Source organism: Leopardus geoffroyi, chromosome B3, assembly GCF_018350155.1.
Source record: "Leopardus geoffroyi isolate Oge1 chromosome B3, O.geoffroyi_Oge1_pat1.0, whole genome shotgun sequence".
Classification (NCBI taxonomy): domain Eukaryota; kingdom Metazoa; phylum Chordata; class Mammalia; order Carnivora; family Felidae; genus Leopardus; species Leopardus geoffroyi.
The window spans coordinates 64,486,224-64,506,761 of NC_059337.1; the positions used below are offsets into that span (position 1 = coordinate 64,486,224).

Sequence of the window (20,538 nt, forward strand, 5' to 3'; positions counted from 1 at the left end):
AGCCTTCATACTGGCTTTTATAGATGGCTGATCCATTACCTTTAGTATATGTTTGCTTTTACCAGTGACATTTTTTCTTTCCTAATTTTCTTCTATTTATAGCATTTCCTTTTCTTCTTAGAGAAGTCTCTTTGACATTTCTTACAAGGCCAGTTTAGTTGTGATGAACTACTTTAGCTTTTGTTTGTCTGGGAAACTCTATCTCCTTCAATTCTTAATAGGTAGCCTTGCCAGGTAGAATATTCTTGGTTGTAGATTCCTCCCCCCGTTACACTTTGAATATATCATGACACTCTCTTCTGCACTGCAAAGTTTCTGCTGAAAAATCAGCTGATAGTCTTGTAGATATTCCCTTGCATGTAACTAGTTGCTTTTCTTTTGCTGCTTTTAATATTCTCTCTTTAACTTTTGACATTTTATTTTATTCTTGTTTTTTATTTATTTTGAAAGGCAGAGCACAAGCCAGGGAGGAGCAGAGATAGAGGGAGAAAGGATCCCAAGCAAGCTCCATACTGTCAGTGCTGAGCCCGGTGGGGGTGGGGGTGGGGGGCGGGTGGCCCTCGAACTCACGAATTGTGATATCATGACCTGAACTGAAACCAAGAGTTGGCCGTTTAACCAGCTGAGCCACCCAGGTGCCTGTAACTTTTAGACATTTCAATTATCATGTGTGTTGGTGTGGACTTCCTTGGGTTCATCTTGTTCGGAGCTTCCTGCAGTTCCTGGATCTAAACGTCTGTTTCCTTCCCCAGGTTAGAGAAGATTTCAATTATTTTTTCAAATAAGTTTTCTGCCTCTTTCTCTCTTCTCGTTCTGGGATTCCTGTAATGCAAATGTTAGTACACTTGATGTCCCAAGGGTCCCATAACCTGTCCTCAGTTTTAAATTCTTTTTTCTTTCTGCTATTCACTATGGATGATTTCCACTATGCTGTCTTCCAGATTACTGATCTGTTCTTCTGCATCTTGTAATCTGTTGTTGATTTCCTCTAGTATAATACTGGTATTATATTTTCTCTTTGTTGAAATTGTGACCATATTCATCCATTCTTCTCCCAAGTGCAGTGAGCATCTTTATGACCATTACTTTGAACTCTTGATCAGAGGTATTGCTTATTTCCATTCTTTTAGTTCTTTTTCTGAGGTTTTTGTCTTGTTCTCTCTTTTTAACCGTATCTCTGTCTCCTCGTTTTATTGAACTCTCTGTGTTTTTTTCTATGTATTCAGTAGATTAACTCCATCTCTGGGTCCTGAAGGACTGGCCTTGTGTAGAAGGTGTCTGTGGGGCCCAGAAGCACAATACCTCTGGTCACCAGAACAAGGTGCTCCACAGGCATCTCCTGTGTGGGATATATGCACCCTCCTGTTGTGGATAGGCTGCAACTGCTGTGTGTGTGGTGGAGGGAAGGGCTGACTGTAAAGCCTAGCCATGACTTTTATGGGTACACTGGTGGGCCAGGATGCTACCTCCACCCTCCAGTGGTAGGAGGTGTTTTGGAGGGGCGTTGGTCCCACCTGAGGCCACCTGCTGGGTGCGGCATAGTGGGAGCCACTCGGGCCTGGTGCCAGTCCTGGCTGAGGCCAACTTCTGGGTGTGATGTGACAGGAGCCACTTGGAGAGGGCATTGTCTCAGCCAAGGATGCCTGCCAGGTGTGGCAGGGCAAGAGCCCCCTTGCTAGGAGGGGTGCCTGCAACACAGGCGAGTTGGGTGGGACAGGTCTGCAGGGGAACAGTGGTGTTGGGTGACGATTGCTAGCAAGGTAGATAGTGTCAGAACTGGCACCCACCAGTGTTGGACCAGCTAGACAGAAGCAGAGGGGGAAAAAAAAAAGTTGTGCCTACAAGCACTTCATTCCCAGAGAAAGTTCCTACAAATCCCTACCCCTCTAGCACGTGCTTGAAAATCAGTAAATCTCCTTTACATGTGGTCCAGACATTTTTTCATCTGCCATCTCTGTGCTGGGTCTTGGAGCAAGTGAGATTATGTGTGGACCCTTTAAGAGTGGAGTCTTGATTTCCTTTAGCCCTCTAGTTCTGTCTGCATTAAGCCCTGCTGATTTTGAAAGACAGACTTTATGGGGGCTCATCTGTGGGGGTGCAGGTCCCCAGTGGTGGGGTGTGCCCGAGGTGGAACTCAAGCCCCTCACTCCTCGGAGAGGACCTCAGTACTGGTGATATCCCTCTCACTTGTGCACTGCCATGCTGGGGGTGTAGGTCCTGCCCAGACTGCATCCCTGCCACACCTACCCCTCTCAATATGACTTTTTCTTTATATCTTTAGCTGTGAACGAGCTGTTCTGCTCCAGGTCACTCTCAGACAGAGTTACTGTGTATGTAGTTGCAGGCTTCTTGTGTCTGTGGAAGGCGCTGAGTTCAGGACCCTCCCACTCTGCCATCTTGATCCGGCTCCTCACTTGAGGACATATTGTTCTATGGCACAGTGACCTTAAGACGAAGGATTCTTAAAGGTATCTGAGAAGCTCTTATTGTTACTGTGTCAAGGGACTGTTCTCTCTAGATCTGTGAATGGAAGGAATTAAATGCCAGTGACATTAACACAGGTTGAAAGAACAGTCTAAATCTTAGTTCCTGCTTTGTCCTTATAGTTTCTCAACTCTTGTTTTCACCCTTTCTTTTTAAAAACTATGTTAAAATTTCCTCGTCATCACCGCCCCCCCCCCCCCCCCGCGTCCTCTCACATTCTCCAGGTCCTGGGAATATAAATCCTTAGCTGTTTCTTCCCTCTAAAGGCATTTAACTCTTCACAGTAAGTGTGCTTACTGTTGTGTGTTAACAGTGGTTGCTAGCCAATGGCTATTCTTATACGCTATGATTTAAGTGAAGGTAATGAACCCAGTGTTAATGGGTGCAGCAGGGGACTAGAGACTGTAGGAAACTGATGGTTTCCATCATAGACTAAAAACCCTGGAGTCAGAATTATAACCAGGACAGGGGTGCCTGGGTGGCTCAGTCGTTTGAGCATCTGACTTTTGATTTTGGCTCAGATCATGATCTCACAGCTCATGAGTTGGAGTCCCACATCAGGCTTGCTTGATAGCACGGATCCCGCTTGGGATTCTCTCTCCCTCTCTCTCTCTCTGCCCCTGCCCCACTTGCATCCTCGCCCACCCGCCCTCCCTCCCTTTCTCTCTCTCAAAATAAATAAGTATTTTTAAAAAACAAACAACGATAACCAGGACAGCAGTTCCCTTTCCTCCCAGCCTCTTCTCTTTGGGACCAGTACTGAGTTATTTTACTTCTCTTGAGTGTTTCTTCATGTGTGAAATGGAGAATCATCTAGCGTACATAGGTGGTAATAATTAGAATACCCAGCACATGGGATGCTCGATCCATGGTGGCAGTTGTTGATGTTAGTATTCTCATTTACAGTCTAAGCTGGATCCAGCAACCCTCAGGTGCTGAGGTGAAGGATGTGCCTTTAATCGTCACGCCTCTCAGAATGAGAAGCAGTGGCATTCGGTGGAAAGGGCAGGGCTTGTGTCAAAAGACCAGAATTTAAGCCCCAGCAGTCACTCATCAGATGTGTCACTTGAGGCAGATCACACCGCTTTACTCTCCCATTTCCACCCCCCACCTCCCAAAAAATAATAAAAATAATACCTGTCCCACCGATTTGCCATGAGGCTCAAAAGAGCTAGCATCTGAGGAGACTGTGGTCGGCAAGAAAGCACCAATAAATGCACTTCAGCAACAGAGTGAGGGTTTCATGTGCCTACGTGACAACTGTCAGGCAGCCTAGATATTCAGGACCCACAAGTCAACCAGATGTTACATGGTTTGGACTCAGTTCAGGACCTTGTTCTCCCCAGAAGATATCACAGCTCCTTCCTTATCTCGACTGATCTCCTGATTATCTCTCTACTGGGCGGCATGGGGGCAGGACATTGCCAAGTTCTCACTATGCAAATGAGCAGGCTGTGGCTCAGAAATGATCAGAGCTATCTGAGGCCTGGGCAGCCTGGGTTCAAATCCCTGGTCTGCCACTTCATAACTGAACTCAGGGAAGTTAGCTCAGCCCCTTTCTGCTTCAGTGTCTTTCTTAATCTGTCAGATAATAATATCACCTATGTCATAGAGTTAACACATGTAAAGGCTCTCTTCCACGCAAGAAGCATTTCATGTGTGTTAACAAAAAGACCCAGAGAAGGAGACAGGGTCAGGCTAACCTTTGAACGTGGTTCATTTCTTCTAGTCCGATGTCGCATTTACTCCAGCAATGCCAAATATCCTCCTGGCTCTTCCATCTTCTAGTTGGTATCAGCATGGTGTTTCACTGCTGCATTTGGGCTATTTCTGTAAGATGGTGACAGCACCAGTTTCTGTAAGATGGTGACAGCACCCAACACCAGTTGGGGTGTTTTGGAACATTCTTATTTGGCTCTTGGCTCCTGAGTAGAGGGAAGTTTCTTTTTTCCCTCAGACTGTAAGAGATTCTTTGCCCATCCCTGCAGTTCTCTCTGGATAGTAAGGCTGTCTTACTATCTGTTCTCTCTGGATAGTAAGGTGTGTAGGTCTGTTAGGACCAGACTTGTTTCTCAGGTCCTCATGCAGATTTCTCTGGCACCTCACCAAACTCTGAGCTGTCCTCCTGTCTTGAGAGTCTGAGGGGCAGGTGCACTTCAAACCTAGGATTGCAAGGAAGTTAGGAAGGCCCCCAACTAACTCTGCCATGGAGCGGGACCGTGCCTGAGAGGAAACCAAGTCCAGTCTCATTGGCACAGGCAGCATTTCATACCACAGTGGATAGCCACCCTTTGAGTTATGGTTATAGTGTTTCATGAAAAGTCAAGAGTTCCATCCGGAGTAGCTGGAGACTAACAGGAGCAACGAGAAAAACAAAATGGTATTCCAAACCCAGCAAGAGAAATAAGAACAATTCACCAACTGCCGGAGTGCCTCACAGTTTACTGAGCACCTTTCTGTATTTAAGTAATCTAATCCTATACAACCAAAGAAGGCGGGATGAGACTTTCACAGTAACTTCTGTCTGATTGCAAAAGACTTCGCTGAGTGGCTTTCGCCTACATGGTGATCTGATGATGGTCTCGTACAGGACTGCTCGCTGCAGGGGATTATACACCGAGAGCCGAGTCTTTGGTGAAAGCACAGTTTGTGATGAGACTATACTCAGTGTAGTGCTGTCTGATGTCAATACGTAGCGATTGCCTCAGTCCTGCCATGCCCTGGAACGAGGTCTGTTAGGATCAAGTCACACACACTGAGAAAAACCTGTTGAAGAAGGTGGACTGTGAGGCTAACCAGTCCATCGCAGCCAGGCCTTGTATTAATTCTTTCCCTGGAGAGCATTTGGGAAGTTCCCCAGGCTGCTTCTTAGTACCTATGCGGCCTGACAACAAACATGCAAAAAAGGCTCAAAATGTAACAGTCAAGAATGAAGCCATAGGAATGTGCTCCAGCGAGCAAGGGAAGAGTGCTGTCCCAGATTTTCCTCCCTGTTTTGTTTGCGTGTGTCTCTTTTTCTTTGTGTCCACTCCCCCTTTGCTGGCCTCTCTCCCGGCCACCTGCTGGCAGCTGTCTGTGTCCTCTGGGGAGCCAAGACAGGTCTCTGCCTGACACATCCCTGTGCTGCTGTGGTGGGGGAAGATGACTGCGTGAGCCAAGCAGGCTCTACTGACGGTAGCTCACCAAAGACTCAAACGGCAGCATAGCTACCCAGGCAGATAATTTGCTCCCAGGGATTTGGACCCAGAGAAGCAGCTGCATGCTGGGTTTAGTTGGTGCTATCTTCCGACAGTGGCTCACAGAGTTTGAGGTCATGGTGCTGTCCCAGGGTCAGATCACGGGGGCCCACCCAGCACCTGTCACACCTCTCCCTCCCTGTTCTCTAGGTGCCAGCCCAGTCCCCCAGCTCCCATCTCAAGAACTGTGTGCAATCTGCAGAACTGACGAGGACAGCTTCCCTCAGCCCCCATATTCTTCAGATGTGACAGGTCCAGATTGAGGCAGCAGTCCCCAGGGAAGGCCAGCTGTCTTGCTCAGCAGAGGCGACACAGCTAAGAGCTCTTTTTCACATTAGGCGATTCATGCACTTGGTTAGACATTTATAGATTGCAGTCGCTCATCCGAAAAATCTGGGTCATCTTTTACATAGAGCTTCACGCTTTGGAAGAAAAGCCGTGCCCAGGGAGGAACGTTCCTGCTGATGGCTTGGCCAAGGGAGTGGAGAGAGCACCTGCTGCACCAGAGAGGGGGAGGCAGGCCGACACAGGAGGGCTGGGAGTTCCCAGGGGCCTTGGCATTTCCACCCACATGGCCACTGGCTCACCAGGCATTCTGGGTTCTGGTTGTCCTAGCTAAATTGTGCCAGCAATAGCTGCCTTGTGTTGATGCCATGAAAAGTGGTAGGTTTGTTAGGCTCTCCAGGGTGATTGTTAGGGAATGTGCCATGATTGTAGTGAGAAGGTTGGTTTGTATGGGTGCAGGCTTCTTGGACAGAGAACCAGAAGTGGGGCTGCCGGTAAAGGAGTTAGCCTGGTAGCATGGATGGCCAAAAGCTAGAGCTCTTCCCAATATAACCAGTCTTCACCCCATTCACCTAATCCCTGAAGAGACACTGGTGCCAAGGTAAGAAGAGCCCTAGGCTGGGAGCCAGAGGATCATTGCTGTCCAGGAGCCTCCACTCACCAGCCCTGTGACCATGGCCAAGGCATGATTACCTTATTTCTTCATCTTTAAACTTGAGCCAACGGTCCCTGAGACAGCACAGAGTTGTGAAATTCCCATGTTCCACACAGGTGATTTTGTATGTGGAAACTAAGTGCTATAAAAACAAAGTATTGCTATTAGGTGTTGTCATCTGGGGAGACCAGCGCGGTTCTCCACTGGCTTCAGGGACAGTGTGTGTGTGTGTGTGTGTGTGTGTGTGTGTGTGTGTGTGTGTGTGTGTGTGTGTATGCATGCGTGTAAGTAGATGCTGTTCCACTTGAAATGCCTGCCACCCCCCCCCCCCCCAATCCACAGCTCTGCCCCAACAGAATGGAAAGTAGGTAGAATGAAGGGATGGTGCATAGGTTCTTTTCCTTCACCAGGCATCTCCTTGGTTGGCCTCTCTGGGTCAGGAGTCGAGAGAGGCCTGATTAGACCAGATCCCCTTTATTGTAGAGGCTGCTGAGCCAGGTTTTCCCCTTCTCTGAGTCCCTCACCTTGGCTGTCATCACCACCCAGAGGTTGGGTGGGAGCAGAGAAAAGAGGTGAGCCTGACCAGCCTCTTCCCCACTTGGGTAATACTCTGCTTTTTAAAGGCCTGTTGCAGAAGTTTGAAATTGCAGGTCATGGTTCAGTTGGGGCTTGCGTATTGTCTGTGTCCTGGCATTCCCCAGCCATTGCAAATAAATAATTAAAAGCCAGATTCAACCAAGATACTCGGAGCTCCTGGACACTGTACTGGGCCACGGAATAGGAAATATTCTAACTAGTCCTACATCCTCGCACTCACAAGGCAGGCTCCATGCCTTTGGCCTGGGTGTGATATGCCAGGTTATCCCAGAGGGAGTAAGAGCAGGGCTGGATTTACAAGGCACTGGGAGCCTCCCTTCTGCCACATCCTCACCTTACATTAAAATGTTTGTCCTGGGTTAGGGCACTAACCACTTCAAGAAATCGCTGCTGTGATGTAGATCTCTCTGAGAGGGTTCACCCTTCTCCACCCGAGGAGCTTCTTGATCTGGATTAACTGCTCATTCTGTCACTAGGCGAGGCCCAGAAGGCTTGAGGTGAGGAGTCAGGAGCACCTGATAGGAAGAAGTACAGCAGGACGCTTGGCAAGACCGATGGTGTCGACCTTGGGTCTGCTGCTAGAGTTTGCATCTGGCCAGAGCTGACTGCGAGCATCTCACCCCAGCTCCGCGCTCAGTGGCTTTGTGCTAGTAGCTTGGAATTGGCCGTAATGGGAGTATTTAGGTCATAGAAGTCTGCAAACACTACAAATCAGGGTCCCCCTCACCCCCAGGAGAGCTGTTCTCTAAACTCCCACCCGCGTACCGCTGGCAGTGGCCGTACCGATTGTCTCCCTTGCCCTGTGAAGTATGACTCCATCCTGGTAGATCACTCGCTTCCTCCTGCTTGTTCTCCTGCCCCCAGGCTTGAGGGGCTGGGGCACCAAAGCAAGAGCAAGGTGGTATCCGACACGTGTTGGAAGCTGTGCAGGTGGTAGAAGTTGTGAGAGTTGAAGGCATGCATCACCCTGTTCCTCCTTCAGGCGCACTTGCTGCCCCAGTGGCAGCTGTGGGCACCAGAAAGCAAAACAAAACCAAGGACAATGACAAACTGTTAAGTTGTTTTTTCAGCTTGCTGATTTTTTACCTTCTCCAAACAGGATTTAATGAATGTAATAGTCTTGCTGTCAAGTAGATTTTATTTCTTTAAAACATTTATGAACTGTTACACTTCATAATTCTGTGTGTCTGTCAGCTTCTCCCTGGATCCAGTCTTCTTCTCATTTCTGGAGACACTGACCTCCATTAGCAGCTTCTGCCCTGCTCTGGGTTCTGGATTCACCTCTGCTCTCATGGTTTTCTGTCCATAGTGTTCCCATTATCATTTTCTGGTCACTGGTTTTGACATACCTGTTACTTTGTGTTATGCCCCCAGTGGTCTGGCCTACCTGTGATAAGCCAATTTCTGACCTTTTGTCTTTGGTCATGAGACTTCCGTGTCAAGAGATTTCTGTGGAAACCAAAACAAAGAGGAAGCAAAGACTCTGTTCTGCAGTTTCTCTGGGGTGGGCCATATTTTATGTCCATCTTGGAGCAAGTGATGTGTCTCATCCCCAGGTGAGCCTGTGCTGTAGGCAGGTCACCCCACTTGTCAGCAAGAAGCAGGGCCTGGAATGCAGCTGAGTACAGATTTACTCTCATGGGATTCTAATCATTAGGGAGTAGTTCATTGCTGTGAGAGGCAAATATTTAAGATTAAACCAAGGAAAGGAAGAAAAGAGTGTACAGAGTGATTGAGGGGCAAAGGGCTGAACCATATGATCTCTTGAATAATCTCAAAGTTCTGGGTCACTTCACCACGGGTATCAAGATGCTTCCTGAACCATCATGAGTGGATGGGTCTCTGCTTCCTCTGAACTTTGCATCCTTCAGTGTGCTCTCTGTAAGAGCTTCACCCTTAATATTTACTGCCTGATATTATCATGTGTCTTGGGTATGTTTTATTCCCCAACCAGATTGTTGACTCCTTAATGACAAGGGGCTTCCTTAGAGCTCCTCAGCTTTCCTTTGGGATCTAAGATAGCACCTTGCACAGAGGGATTACGGACCAGTATTGGTTAATTGCATCAAAAATGTTTCCTGTTGAAGTAGAATGAAAAGTCAGTATATGGAATAATTAGGGAGCCATATGCTTTCATTGGAAATGTGCAAGTAGATGCTAGGTAACAAGTTACCTGTGGTGCTTTTAGGAAGAAACAATGCATGAGATAGAAGGTTGAGGTAGAAGATGTCAGAGGTCTTCTCCACCCTGAGATTCTGTGATTCCCTATAGTGTAGTCATGGCCGCCACTGAGTCTAATGATGGAAAATGGGTTTTTTGGTTCATAGACACATGACTTTCTGGAAGCCACATGGCTTTTCTTTTTCCACAGTTTGGGTTGGTCTTTAATATACCTCCCTAACAGCATACGTTACTCCCCAAGTCTAGTGATAGATTATATAAGATTGACATTTTGTACCCACTGAGGTTTCAGCCCTTTAAAGAAGTCTCCCCTAAAGTGTTAGGAGGAGCAGATGGTACTGAGAAAATATGCACATTTTATTATGCATTGCACATTTTACTTATTAGAATTTTTAGTATGACACCCTGCATTTTTAAAAGCCTAAAGATGCAAACAAAATGAAATTATTCATTGAAATATTTAAATCAGCTTACAGCAATTATATCAAAATATCAAAATTAAATCTTGCAGTCTGGAAGGTAAATCCCCCTTGACCACCCACTTAGAAATCTGACTTTGAAAGGGAGGCGCTTCCTCTCAAAAAGGAAGAGGTGCTTGTTCTGTGAGATGAAGTCAGGAAGGGAATACATCCTTAATGAGGTCACACGGAGGCCGAAGATAGAGTTGGAGAGATGTGGTGGTAATGAGGGCAAGTGAACATGCAGAAATTCTCCTGGTGAAACAGAACCAAGAAGGGGGTTCTGGATGTAGATGTAGAGTTCTTCCTCCCTCACCCCATTCCTGCCTCCCTTTGCAGAGTGAGTCATCCCCTCCTGGCCTTACCATTTGCCAGCCTTCACTCCCACAGAGCCACAGTGGGGGGACGTCATGGAACTCTGGAAGAGGGGTTACAAGGCAAAAGTGGAGAGTGAATATGGTTTTGAATCTTGGGTACAGCCCTCTTCTTACTGAAGGACAACTTTAATGATCAATATCAATCAGCCAAGGCATGCAAGAGTTTTTCAGAAATCACCAGGAGTACAAAAGCTATTCTTCCAAATGTGCATTAATTCCAACCCTGTATCCCAGCAGCATCTCTTAGATTCAGCCCTGAGCACTGGAAGAGATCTTAAAGCTCATCTCCTTCAGCCCCCTCATTTAACCCTTGAATTCCCTGTCCTGACAAATGGCCGGGCAGCAGGCAGCTGAGTGTAGTGGAAAGAGCTGCAGTTCTAGAATCAAACAGACCTGGAGCCAGATCCTAACTCTTTTTCTCTTTGACCCAGAACAGATTACCTCATCTTTCTATACTACGATTTCCTCGGCTATAAGTTTTGAGCAATATTGCCAAATTATTTTCAGAATTAGAAATAACATCATGAAGGTGCTTAGCACAGCTCCTGGTATTGGTATGACTTCAATAGATAATAGCTGCTATGCCAGTCAAAATGATGTAATCAAGTGTCCCTCTCCAGCCTCCTCGTGAATATCTCTGTGATGGGAGTGCTTCCGTTGTTGCAGTCCTGTTGGTTCGAACCTTCTGCTCCATGTGGTGCACAACCCTCTTTCTTTCTCATCCGCTTCTGGTTCATTCTCTCTGGTTCTGCCATTTGTGGCCACACAGAACAAATCTAAACCTTCTCCCACGAATAGTACCCCAGATATGTGAAGACAATCCTGGTATCCCTCCTTGATTTCCTCGGTGGCAAACCTAGTTAGCTCCTTGAATCCTTCCATAGGTCACTTGGTTTTGATCTCACCCAGGACACTTCTAAGCCCCTTCCCCCAGTACGTGAGCATGCATGGAAAGATGCCGGCCAGCCACAAAGAACAGTGGAGATAGCAAGCGTGTCTATGCTGAAAAAGCCTGTGACTGTGTCTGTAGCTCCTGTGATATTCCAGTGCATACCCTACAAATATGTTTCAGTTCCCCTGCTTTTTACCCTAGTATTTGGAACATGACGCTACTACCCTGGTGAGGAACGGAGCATTATAAAAACTATATTGTCAGATGCTGAACTGAAAAGTTATCCCCTCATAACTGTGGTAAGATGTGATTGCATTAGCCCCCTACCCCCATTTTCCACTTTCTCAGTGTCAGTGATATTTTTCACGAAACTTTAAGGTCCCTGCTCCTTCACTGGAGACCCCGCAGTGTGACTTGCTGTGGCCAGCAGAATAAGGCAGAAGCGACAGCATGCCAGTTCCAAACCTAAGCTGAAGAGGCCTTCGGTATTTCCAGTTGCCCTTTGGTGCCCTGCTGTCACCATGAAAGAACAGAACAGAGTCTGCAGAACGGAGGCCCCCAGTAAAGCCCAGCCTCTACGTGCCGATCCCCTGTCCCCAGCCAATTCATAGCACTTGAGAAAAAATAATTGATTACTTTCTGAAGTCACTGAGTGTTGGGTGGTTTGTTATCTGGAATTTTTGTGGCAAGAGATAACCATTACAGAAGTTAAGCCAGAAAACAGAGAGAGGAAAACTAACCAGTTACGTGTAGTTGCTGTATAAACACGTTTGCCGTGAGCATTTTTACCACAAGCATTTTCACTGCATAACTAATCAGCTGAAACACAATTTTCCAAAAAAGATAAAATCACAAAAAAAAAACAGAAGAGGGACATTCATTAAAAACATGAAAAATGAATAACAAAATTAAGAACACTATTGCAAAATACAAAATGTTTGAGTACATTTAAAAAGTGTGTTGGCCATACTGTGCAAATAACTGAGTTTATTTTGTGTATTACATCTAAGCATAGTCTTCAAAGTCTTTCATTCATAGTATTATCCCTTTTTTTCTTTCTTTTGTTTGATTTGTCTTGTGGCTAAAATTTCTTCCTTCATTAAGAGAGGTATCCATTTCAAAATACTAGGATGCATACTTATAGCTGAGATTTGTATTGCGTTTTGAAAGCCTTCTCCACTGTCGCTTGTCCTTGGCATATTGTCACATGTCCACTAGCAGACATTCCAAGTTTGGTAGGAAATGTAGGTTCAAAACTCTGCCACTGTATAGACCATTATGAGGACTGAGCTTTATAGCCTGTAAAATGGAAGTGCTGCATGAAGGAGAGATGAGGCCAAACTGTCCACCAGTTATTTTTTTAATGTTTGTTTATTTTATTTTATTTTTTTTTTTTGAGAGACAGAGTGCGAGCAAGGGAGGGACAGAGAGAGAGGGAGACACAGAATCTGAAGGAGGCTCCAGGCTCCGAGCTGTCAGCACAGAGCCCAGTGCAGGGCTCAAACTCGAAAACTGCGAGATCATGACCTGAGCTGAAGTCAGATGCTTAACCTACTGAGCCACCCAGGCGCCCCCTGGTTAGTTTTTTAAATCTTGTACGGCAAAATGGCCTTACAGACTATTAGTTTTGTGGCAAAAACACTTGTGGGCCAAGATGCTCGTGGTGAAAATGCCCAACATGATATTAACCCTTCCTCACTAAGTTGAGAAGAATTGATGAAAGAGTAACAGAACTATAACCAGCCTAACTGAATACTTCATAAAGATGATTTGCCAAGTTTTGGTTTGTTTTTTTTTTAAAGTTCATTTATTTTGGAGAGAGGGGGAGAGAGTATGAGCAGGGCAAGGGCAGAGAGAGGGAGAGAGAGAATCCCAAACAGTCTCCGTGCCATCGTCAGTCCAATGCAGGGCTCGATCCCGCAAACCATGAGATCATGACCTGAGCTGAAATCAAGATTTGGATGCTCTGACTGAGCCACTGAGGTGCCCCAGTTTCTCAAGTTGTAACCTTGAGAAAACAAGTGTGTAGATTATGTATCTCATCAGCAAAATAGCTCATGACAAAGCAAACTGAATATCCAAAAACATGAAAAGTTAAGGGTTCTCCTGTTTGATACAGTTCACTCATTGACTCAACAACTATTTAATGAATTACTGCCATGTATCCTCCTTGTTCTAGGCCCTGGAAATATGGTCATGGGAAAAACAGACAGGGCTCATGAAGCTTATATTCTAGTGAGACTCAGAAAATAACAAACAAAAAGATAACTTCTAATAATGGATGATAAGTGCTGTGCAGAATCTCAGGCAGGGGAATGGCCACCTCAGGTGGTTCAAGGAAGACCTCTCCAAGGATGTGATGTTGAAACTGAGACCCGAATGACATGAATAGGCCAAGAGAAAAAAAGACCACATTGCAGGAAATATCAAATGCAAAGGCCATAAGGTACATGAATAACCTTGGAAGGTCTGAGGTGTAAATAGAGAGATGGAGAGGAGTGATGTGGTGTGAAATGAAGTGGGCGATAGTAGAAGGGGGCAGATATATGGAACTTCACTAGCTACAGCAAGGATTTTGTGTTTTGTTACAAGTGTAATGGAATCCATGAAAGTGTATGAAGGACATGACCTGGTTTATGGGTTTTAGGGGCTCACTCCTGGCGTGTGTGTGGAGAATGGATTGTAGGGGGACAAGAGGGGAAGCAGGGGGTCTTTTAGGTCACTCTTGGGTGGTACTGGTGACATTTTGCAAGTAGAATTCAAGACTTGCTGATGGATTGTGTGTGAGGGAAAGTGACAAATTAAGGATGACTCCTAGGTTTTCTGTTGGGGTAACTGAGTGTAGTTGGTGCTGTCATATCCTGAGAGGAGGAGGAGGAATGGGCGGGGGGGGGGGGGGAGAGACAGAGAGGTCAAGAGTTTTGTTGGGATGAGTTAGTTAAGTTTGAAATTGGACGTCTGAGTAACTTTGCCAAGGAGGATGTTGGACATGTTAGTTTGGTACTCAGGCTACAGATAAGAGTTGGGCAGTCATCAGCAAACAGATGTGGGATTTTAGCCATAGGAATAGATGAGTTCACCTAGAAAAAAGTTAAAAAGTTAAAAAAAAAAGTTAAAATTTTCAATTTAAAATGTAACAAGTTTCAAAATTTTTAAATTATTTTGAAAAGAAGTGGGAGGATTAAGCCACAGAGTGTGGTGACATTTAAATGCTCAGCAGAGGAAGAGGAGACAGAAGACGAGCGTGAGAGAGAAACTGAGACAGTGTGATGTTGTGGAAGCCAAGAGAAGCAAGTGTTCCGGGAAAGATGGTTGTCAACTTAGGTTGGGTTGGGCTGAATGCAACTTGACTCATAAAGTTAACATGAAGCCAGAGAAAGAAACTATTGGATTTGGTGACCCTGAGAATAAAATATTTAGTGGGAGGACAGAGGTAAAAGTCAAAATGGGACGGTTGAAAATGAATGGCAGGTGAGAAATTGATGACAGGTTCTGCTACAAAGGGGAACAGAGAAACGGAGAAGTCTTAGAGGTGGTGAGAGCTTAAGGTTTTGTTTCATTTTGTTTTAAATAGGAGATTGGGGCAAGGCAGGGGTAATGTTTAAATGCCATGGGTAGGTAAGGCAGGAGAGAGAGAAGAGTTGAGAATGCAGGAGAAAAAGTGGACGAAGGCAGGATCACCACCCTAGAGAACGGAGGAGACCCCATGCATGGTGGAAGCCATGGCCTCTGCAAGGCCTCTCATGGAAACGGGAGGGCAGGCAGTGAGAGAAAGAGCATGCGCACGAATTGGCGGGGTTGGTGAGGGGAAGGCAAGTGATCATGTCCATTCACTCATATTTTCTCAGTGAACTGTGACTTCAGGTCATCATTTGAGGACGAGCCAGGACTTTCTGAATCCTGAGCCCCGTGTCCTTCATTTATCATTTGGTGCCCTCGGAGAGATGAAATGGCAGGGCAAGTCGTGTCTGTTCTTCCATCTGATACTGTGCCCGGAATCATTCAAGTTCCCGTCAGAGAAGCGAATTCATGTGGTTTGTTTAAATGAAAGCACTCAAACGAAGGAACTCCTGACAGAGATGAGGATGCTGTTAAGGGATGCTGCACCCGGGCTGTCAACAACCACAAGTTACCCCCCACCCCCATCACCACCACCTAGGGCCACAGGGTCAAGGAAGATTAAAAGTGTTAGATACAGTGAGAGCTGGAGTCATGGGGGAGTGGCCAGCCAGTGTGGTCATTCATTGAAGAGGCCTATAGCTGCTATCAGGGAAATAGCACCAAAGCAGAGAGGGGATGAGAGAGAAATATCTTGAGTCCTCCCTCCTCCCATCTGTTGCTGATGCTTCCCCATGGCTGAACCCAACTGGAAGCTGGCTGGCAAGGGTTATGCAATCCATGGTGAAGGACAGAGAATAGATCTGGCAGCAAATAACCAACACTTCAGGCCACAGCTGTTGAAAAGATTTTGGAAACCACTCCAAAGGGAGTATTTACACCCAATGCCATGTATAGAATGCGTCTCGTTATTTGGTTCCTGCTGAGACTTGGAAAACCTAGCTAGCCATGATCTTTGAAGTGAACCATCATGGATACTTGTAACCCACCCATAAATCTCCAAATGTAATGTTTGTCCATAGTCTTCCTCCTTTATTTTCATCCAGAGGCATATTGCTCTAAAACTAGGAAAGCTTGTTCAGGGCCCCTCACTGGCGTGAATACCTTCCAAGGCCATGGGAGAGCCACAGTCGTGTATTCTTGCCATCGTGTGTTCTTGTCAATTTTACAAAAGTATTATGTTTAACTGTAATCTGTTAAGACTGTGTTTTTTCACTCTGACCCTAGAAAGCCCCCCCCCATTATATGCACTTTAGGCCCCACAAAACTTGTATCTCCTTCTGTTTCCAACAGAGACTCAAGGATACAGTGCAAATTTTATCCCTTTCCCAAAATTCTCCCATCTTTCAGGTGGGGTGGTTAAAGAACATCAAAATGAACAATTTGGGAAGGGGGGAATGCAGCAGGAGGGTAAGAAGCAGAGAAGGGAGGGGTGTGCAGTGCTCAAGACGGGGGAGAAGAGCACTGTGTGGAGCACCCCCTCTCTGGCCATCCACCTTCAAGTGACGGAGGGTTGTCACGTGTCCCGTGGGGGACTCATTTCTCACGGGGGCCTCGCTCAGATGCTGCTCTTTATGCTTTCAGATGCTGATGGAAACCTGTGTCGAAGTAACCAACTGTTGCAAGTCATGCTGGCCATGCACCGAATTATCATTTCCTCTGCTGAACTGCTCCAGAAAGTTATCACCCTATATCCTTTAGCACAGTGGCTGATGGTCCCCAAGCGGGATTCATTCAAAAGTATTTCAAATCTTGAGATTTGAAATTTGCTTTCATGTTGATTGGTTTGGAATAACCCCGAGTGGTAAATGGGTCCAAATGTCCTTTGAGAGGTATGGGGTTTGTCTGTGTGTCTTGGGTGTCCGCATGCACACGCACACGTATGTGTCACTTCTGTTGGGTGGGGCAGTGTTAGCAATGCTGATTGCTCTGGCAAGTAGTCAAAGCAACGGGCAAACACAGTGGTCTTCAGCGTGTCTGGCTAGTAAAAATACGTGTCCTGTAGGTTAGTAATAATCCCTGTTCATCCTGTGCAAACTGACGGGGGGGGGGGGGGTGCGGTGCAGTCATAACTCAGATGAGAAACTGGCTTTCCTGTCCAATTCCTCAATTTTCCCCAGGTTCTGGAAATTGCTGCACGACACCCCAGTAGCTGGAGTCTGCTGGTTCTTCTGCTTCAGGCAGAGATGGCTCTCAGCCCAGCAAACCTGGCTGGATTTTAACTGTCTTACGGGGTGCAAAGCGAGTAGGGTGGAGAAGGAGCCTGCCCTCTCCTGCTCGCGGAGCACAGTGTAAGCTGTGGCTGTAGTTGGGGTGAGACTGTTGAGCACCTGAAGCCCGGGTCCCTGGCACTGAGTCACGAGTGGTGGCTCTTCTGATCCTTCACCCCTCCCCCGACCCCCCTCCCATTTCATCTCATGGCACACCAGAAGGTAAAAGCCACCAGAAGAGACTGAATCTCTTCTATAACCCTACTTATAAATCTTTACGTTTCAGATCAAAGGAGATGTTTCCAGCAGCATTCCAAGGGAAGAGTATTGGGAGGGGTCTCTGTAATAAGAGGTGCAGGTCGTAAGTGGGTGTCTGGTCTGCAGAGAATTTTTAAACCGTCATAAAGCTGACTCACAGTCTTCCGACTTTTTGTTAACTCCACGTACCAACAGTTCTAAACAGTATCAGTGATTAAAAACTCCTCAGTGAAACACTTGTTGGTCTAGGGACTCAGTTGTGCCCCTGGCTGTCCCCATGGTGGGCAGACCCTCTCCCCTCCCCCTGCTCTCTTCCACCCCCCCAGAGGTTTGACCCCTCACCCCTGTCCCTTTCCTCCACTTTCACCTCTGCCTCCTCAATGGCACCTGCCCCTCAGCCTAAAACGCATTCAAGTCTCCCCAACCTAAAAATAAACTTCTCAGCCCTGCCTTCCCTCTGTTCCATTGTTAGGGTTAGAAATTTGATGCACAAATGTCTTAAAATAGTCTGCACTCACTATCTCCAATCTCTCAACTCCCACTCACTCCTTAACTGAGCCTGGGCCCCCACCCGTGCTCAGACTTTCCTCTGATGTCACCAGTGGCCTCCTGGTGGCACCAGTGGCCTCTTGGTGGCTAAGGCCAGGGGCTCTTTTCTGTCCTTGCTTACTCTGGGCTTTGTGGACAATCCCCTGCTTCTCCAAACCCTCTCCTGCAGGGCTCCCAGCTGGTGCCCCCTGGCTCTCCTCCTTCCTGAGCCGCCCCTCCTCTGACTTCCCATCTGGCGCCTTCTCTGAGCACATCTTAAATAAGGGGACAGTGTCCTGGTTTACTTCTCACTCTACCTCCTTCCTGGGTGATTCCCCACCAGGCTCTCCACCTCCATCCTTTGGTGCCATGGACTTTCAAATCTATATTTCTTTAACCCAAGCCATTTTGTAAAAAATATCTGGACTAATTTGTCCTGTCAACACTTGGATCTTAATATGCTCAAGCCTTAATTCGTTTTCTCACCAGCTTCATCTCCAACTACTGCCCATTAATTCTGCTCTGACACCTGCAGTTTCAGTTTCAGTTTCAGTTTCAGTGCATGGTGTCATTGCCCATCCAATCGCCCCAACCAGAAACCTCAGAAGCACATTTGACTCCTCCCTGCCTTTCACCTCCTACAGAGTCCACTACTCAGTCCCAGGGCTTCTCCTTCAGAAATGACTCTTAGCTGTTTTCTTCTCTCCCCCTGCACCGCCCCCCCCCCCCCCCCCGCCGCCACTCCGGGCTTCATGTGGGCCTCCATCTTCTCTCCTAGGCCCCTCTCTGGGACTGCTGTTCTCCCCCACGTGCCAGTTCACAAGCCACCTTGGACGTTACTTTCCGGAGAAGCACGTCACATAAGCCCGTTGCTCCAGAGCCCCTGTAGGCCGCACGGGTAACGCCCCACTCCTCAGCTGCCAGGACAAGGCCTCCACAGTCTGAGTCAGGGTGTCCGTTCAGCTCCACCCTGCAGCTCTCCCAGAAGCCCTTTCTTCCCGACCTGGAACTGCTCAGTACACCTGTACCTGGCATGCCTTTGCCTCCCTCATTGCCTAGCAGGCAGGCTCTTTCAGGATCCTTCTGTGAAGTCTTTCCTGACCTTTTCAGGCCTCCACACACCCCTCCCTTTTAAAGATACATCTAGTGTTTTTAAATAATGCTTTGAAAATCTAATTCCTGTGACTTTAGTTTTGTATTGCTAAAGTCAGTGTGTCTCACCTCTCTGGTCCGGATGTAACCTGCCTTGAAAAGCTTTCCATCCGTGACTGCAGAAAGTGTGAGGTATTTCTATTCTGTTAGCTAAATAAATTGACCTACCAAGACTTCTGTCTGAGTTTTGCCAGTGTGATACATATGTGCTCTGATCTTTATAGATGACTATTTCAAGTCGATTGCCGAAACTTTGCGTCTAGCTGCTGTTTGATTTGTGTTAGTAATATAGGAAGTTGCAAATGTACTAAAAATTAATTTGATTACAAGTCAACTTAAGAAAAATATATAAATTTTTAACATATATTAAAAATATATACGCTGTAACTTATCCACTTACATGTCTCCTCTACTAATCCGTGTGTCCATCGACATCAGGAACCAAAGCGTATTTATCTTTGTTTCTCTAGAACTTAGCTCAGGGACCATCTCATGATTGGACACAACAAATGTTGCCTTACCATTCATGAAAAACATTGGATACTCTTTCTATATTGGGAATTTTAGGTGAAAAACTCAAGCTTTGCTCAGGTCTGGGGTGGTAGAAGAGATTCTAAGAAGGGAATATGAAATAAGACTGCCTACCATTGAAACCCAGGTTAAACACTGGAGGCAGAATGATTTTCTCTTCATGTGTCTGTCTCTGTTTTCTGACCTGGGAGTAATAGAATTATTAGTTAAATAAGCTAAGGGTTTCCTGTTGTTTCCTGATTTTTCACTGTTAAAAAAAAAAAAAAAAAGATTGGGATTTTGAAACATGCTTTGAATGGCTCAAATGCCTGAAAAGTACAGTCAGAACTGTACTGTACTTCATAGTCCTGGTACCAGCTGTGAAGAGAAGGAAAATGCGTGGAGCCTGAAGCTTCCAGCAAACAATGACCTTAAGCCTTGCAAGGCAGACAGACCCCTGAGCCTCTTTTACTGGCCTGCATATACTGGGTGTTCCCCTTCTCTCCCAAAGGGAGAAAGCGGGTGCTCTGCCTCATTTCAGGGCTGCCTTCACTATGGTTTAGGGGCTCTGATGAGCGGGGAGGTTCTGCCCTTAGGATGGGCGCCCTGCCTGCCTGCCCCCTGCATGCGGAGCACCCACATGCACACTGACTAGTTCACACAGGTTCTGCCCCGCCCTCGGCCCTCGTCCCACAGGGATGGATGGTCAAAGGGAGGGAAGGACAGGGAGTGACTGGGAAGAAGAAAAGTCCATAGTAAAGGGCACCATGTTGATTTATAGATCTACTTGGTTGTTTTAAAGGAGAAGTATGTTTTCTCTGCCTTCCCCATTAGAAAGGAAGAAAAAAATTTCGAGAAGTACATCAAGTAATAGAAGTATAGAACCTGAGACCTATTGATCTGGAATGTGCCTTGTGCTTGAATCTCTTGGCACTGAAGGCAGACATTTCCTCAGCAGTGCAGCATAAGAAATGTAAAGTCATTCTGGTTCACTCTTAACTTCTATGCCCAAAGAAAGGCAGTCATCAAAGCCTTTTATTGCATGCAGTTTGCTGGTTTCCTGGGGTTTTTATTTTTATTGTCCATGTTGTTATGCA

The 20,538-nt window shown here is 46.5% G+C and overlaps 1 protein-coding gene across 1 annotated transcript in view; it reads left to right on the top strand.

Moving 5' to 3' along the window:
- Positions 1-20,538, top strand: part of RASGRP1 (RAS guanyl releasing protein 1) — a 79,449-nt gene that overhangs the window by 27,065 nt on the left and 31,846 nt on the right. Inside the window, exon 3 of the mRNA XM_045450075.1 lies at positions 16,368-16,473. Coding sequence (XP_045306031.1) covers positions 16,368-16,473 — 106 coding nt within the window. The remainder of the gene's footprint in view (positions 1-16,367; positions 16,474-20,538) is intronic.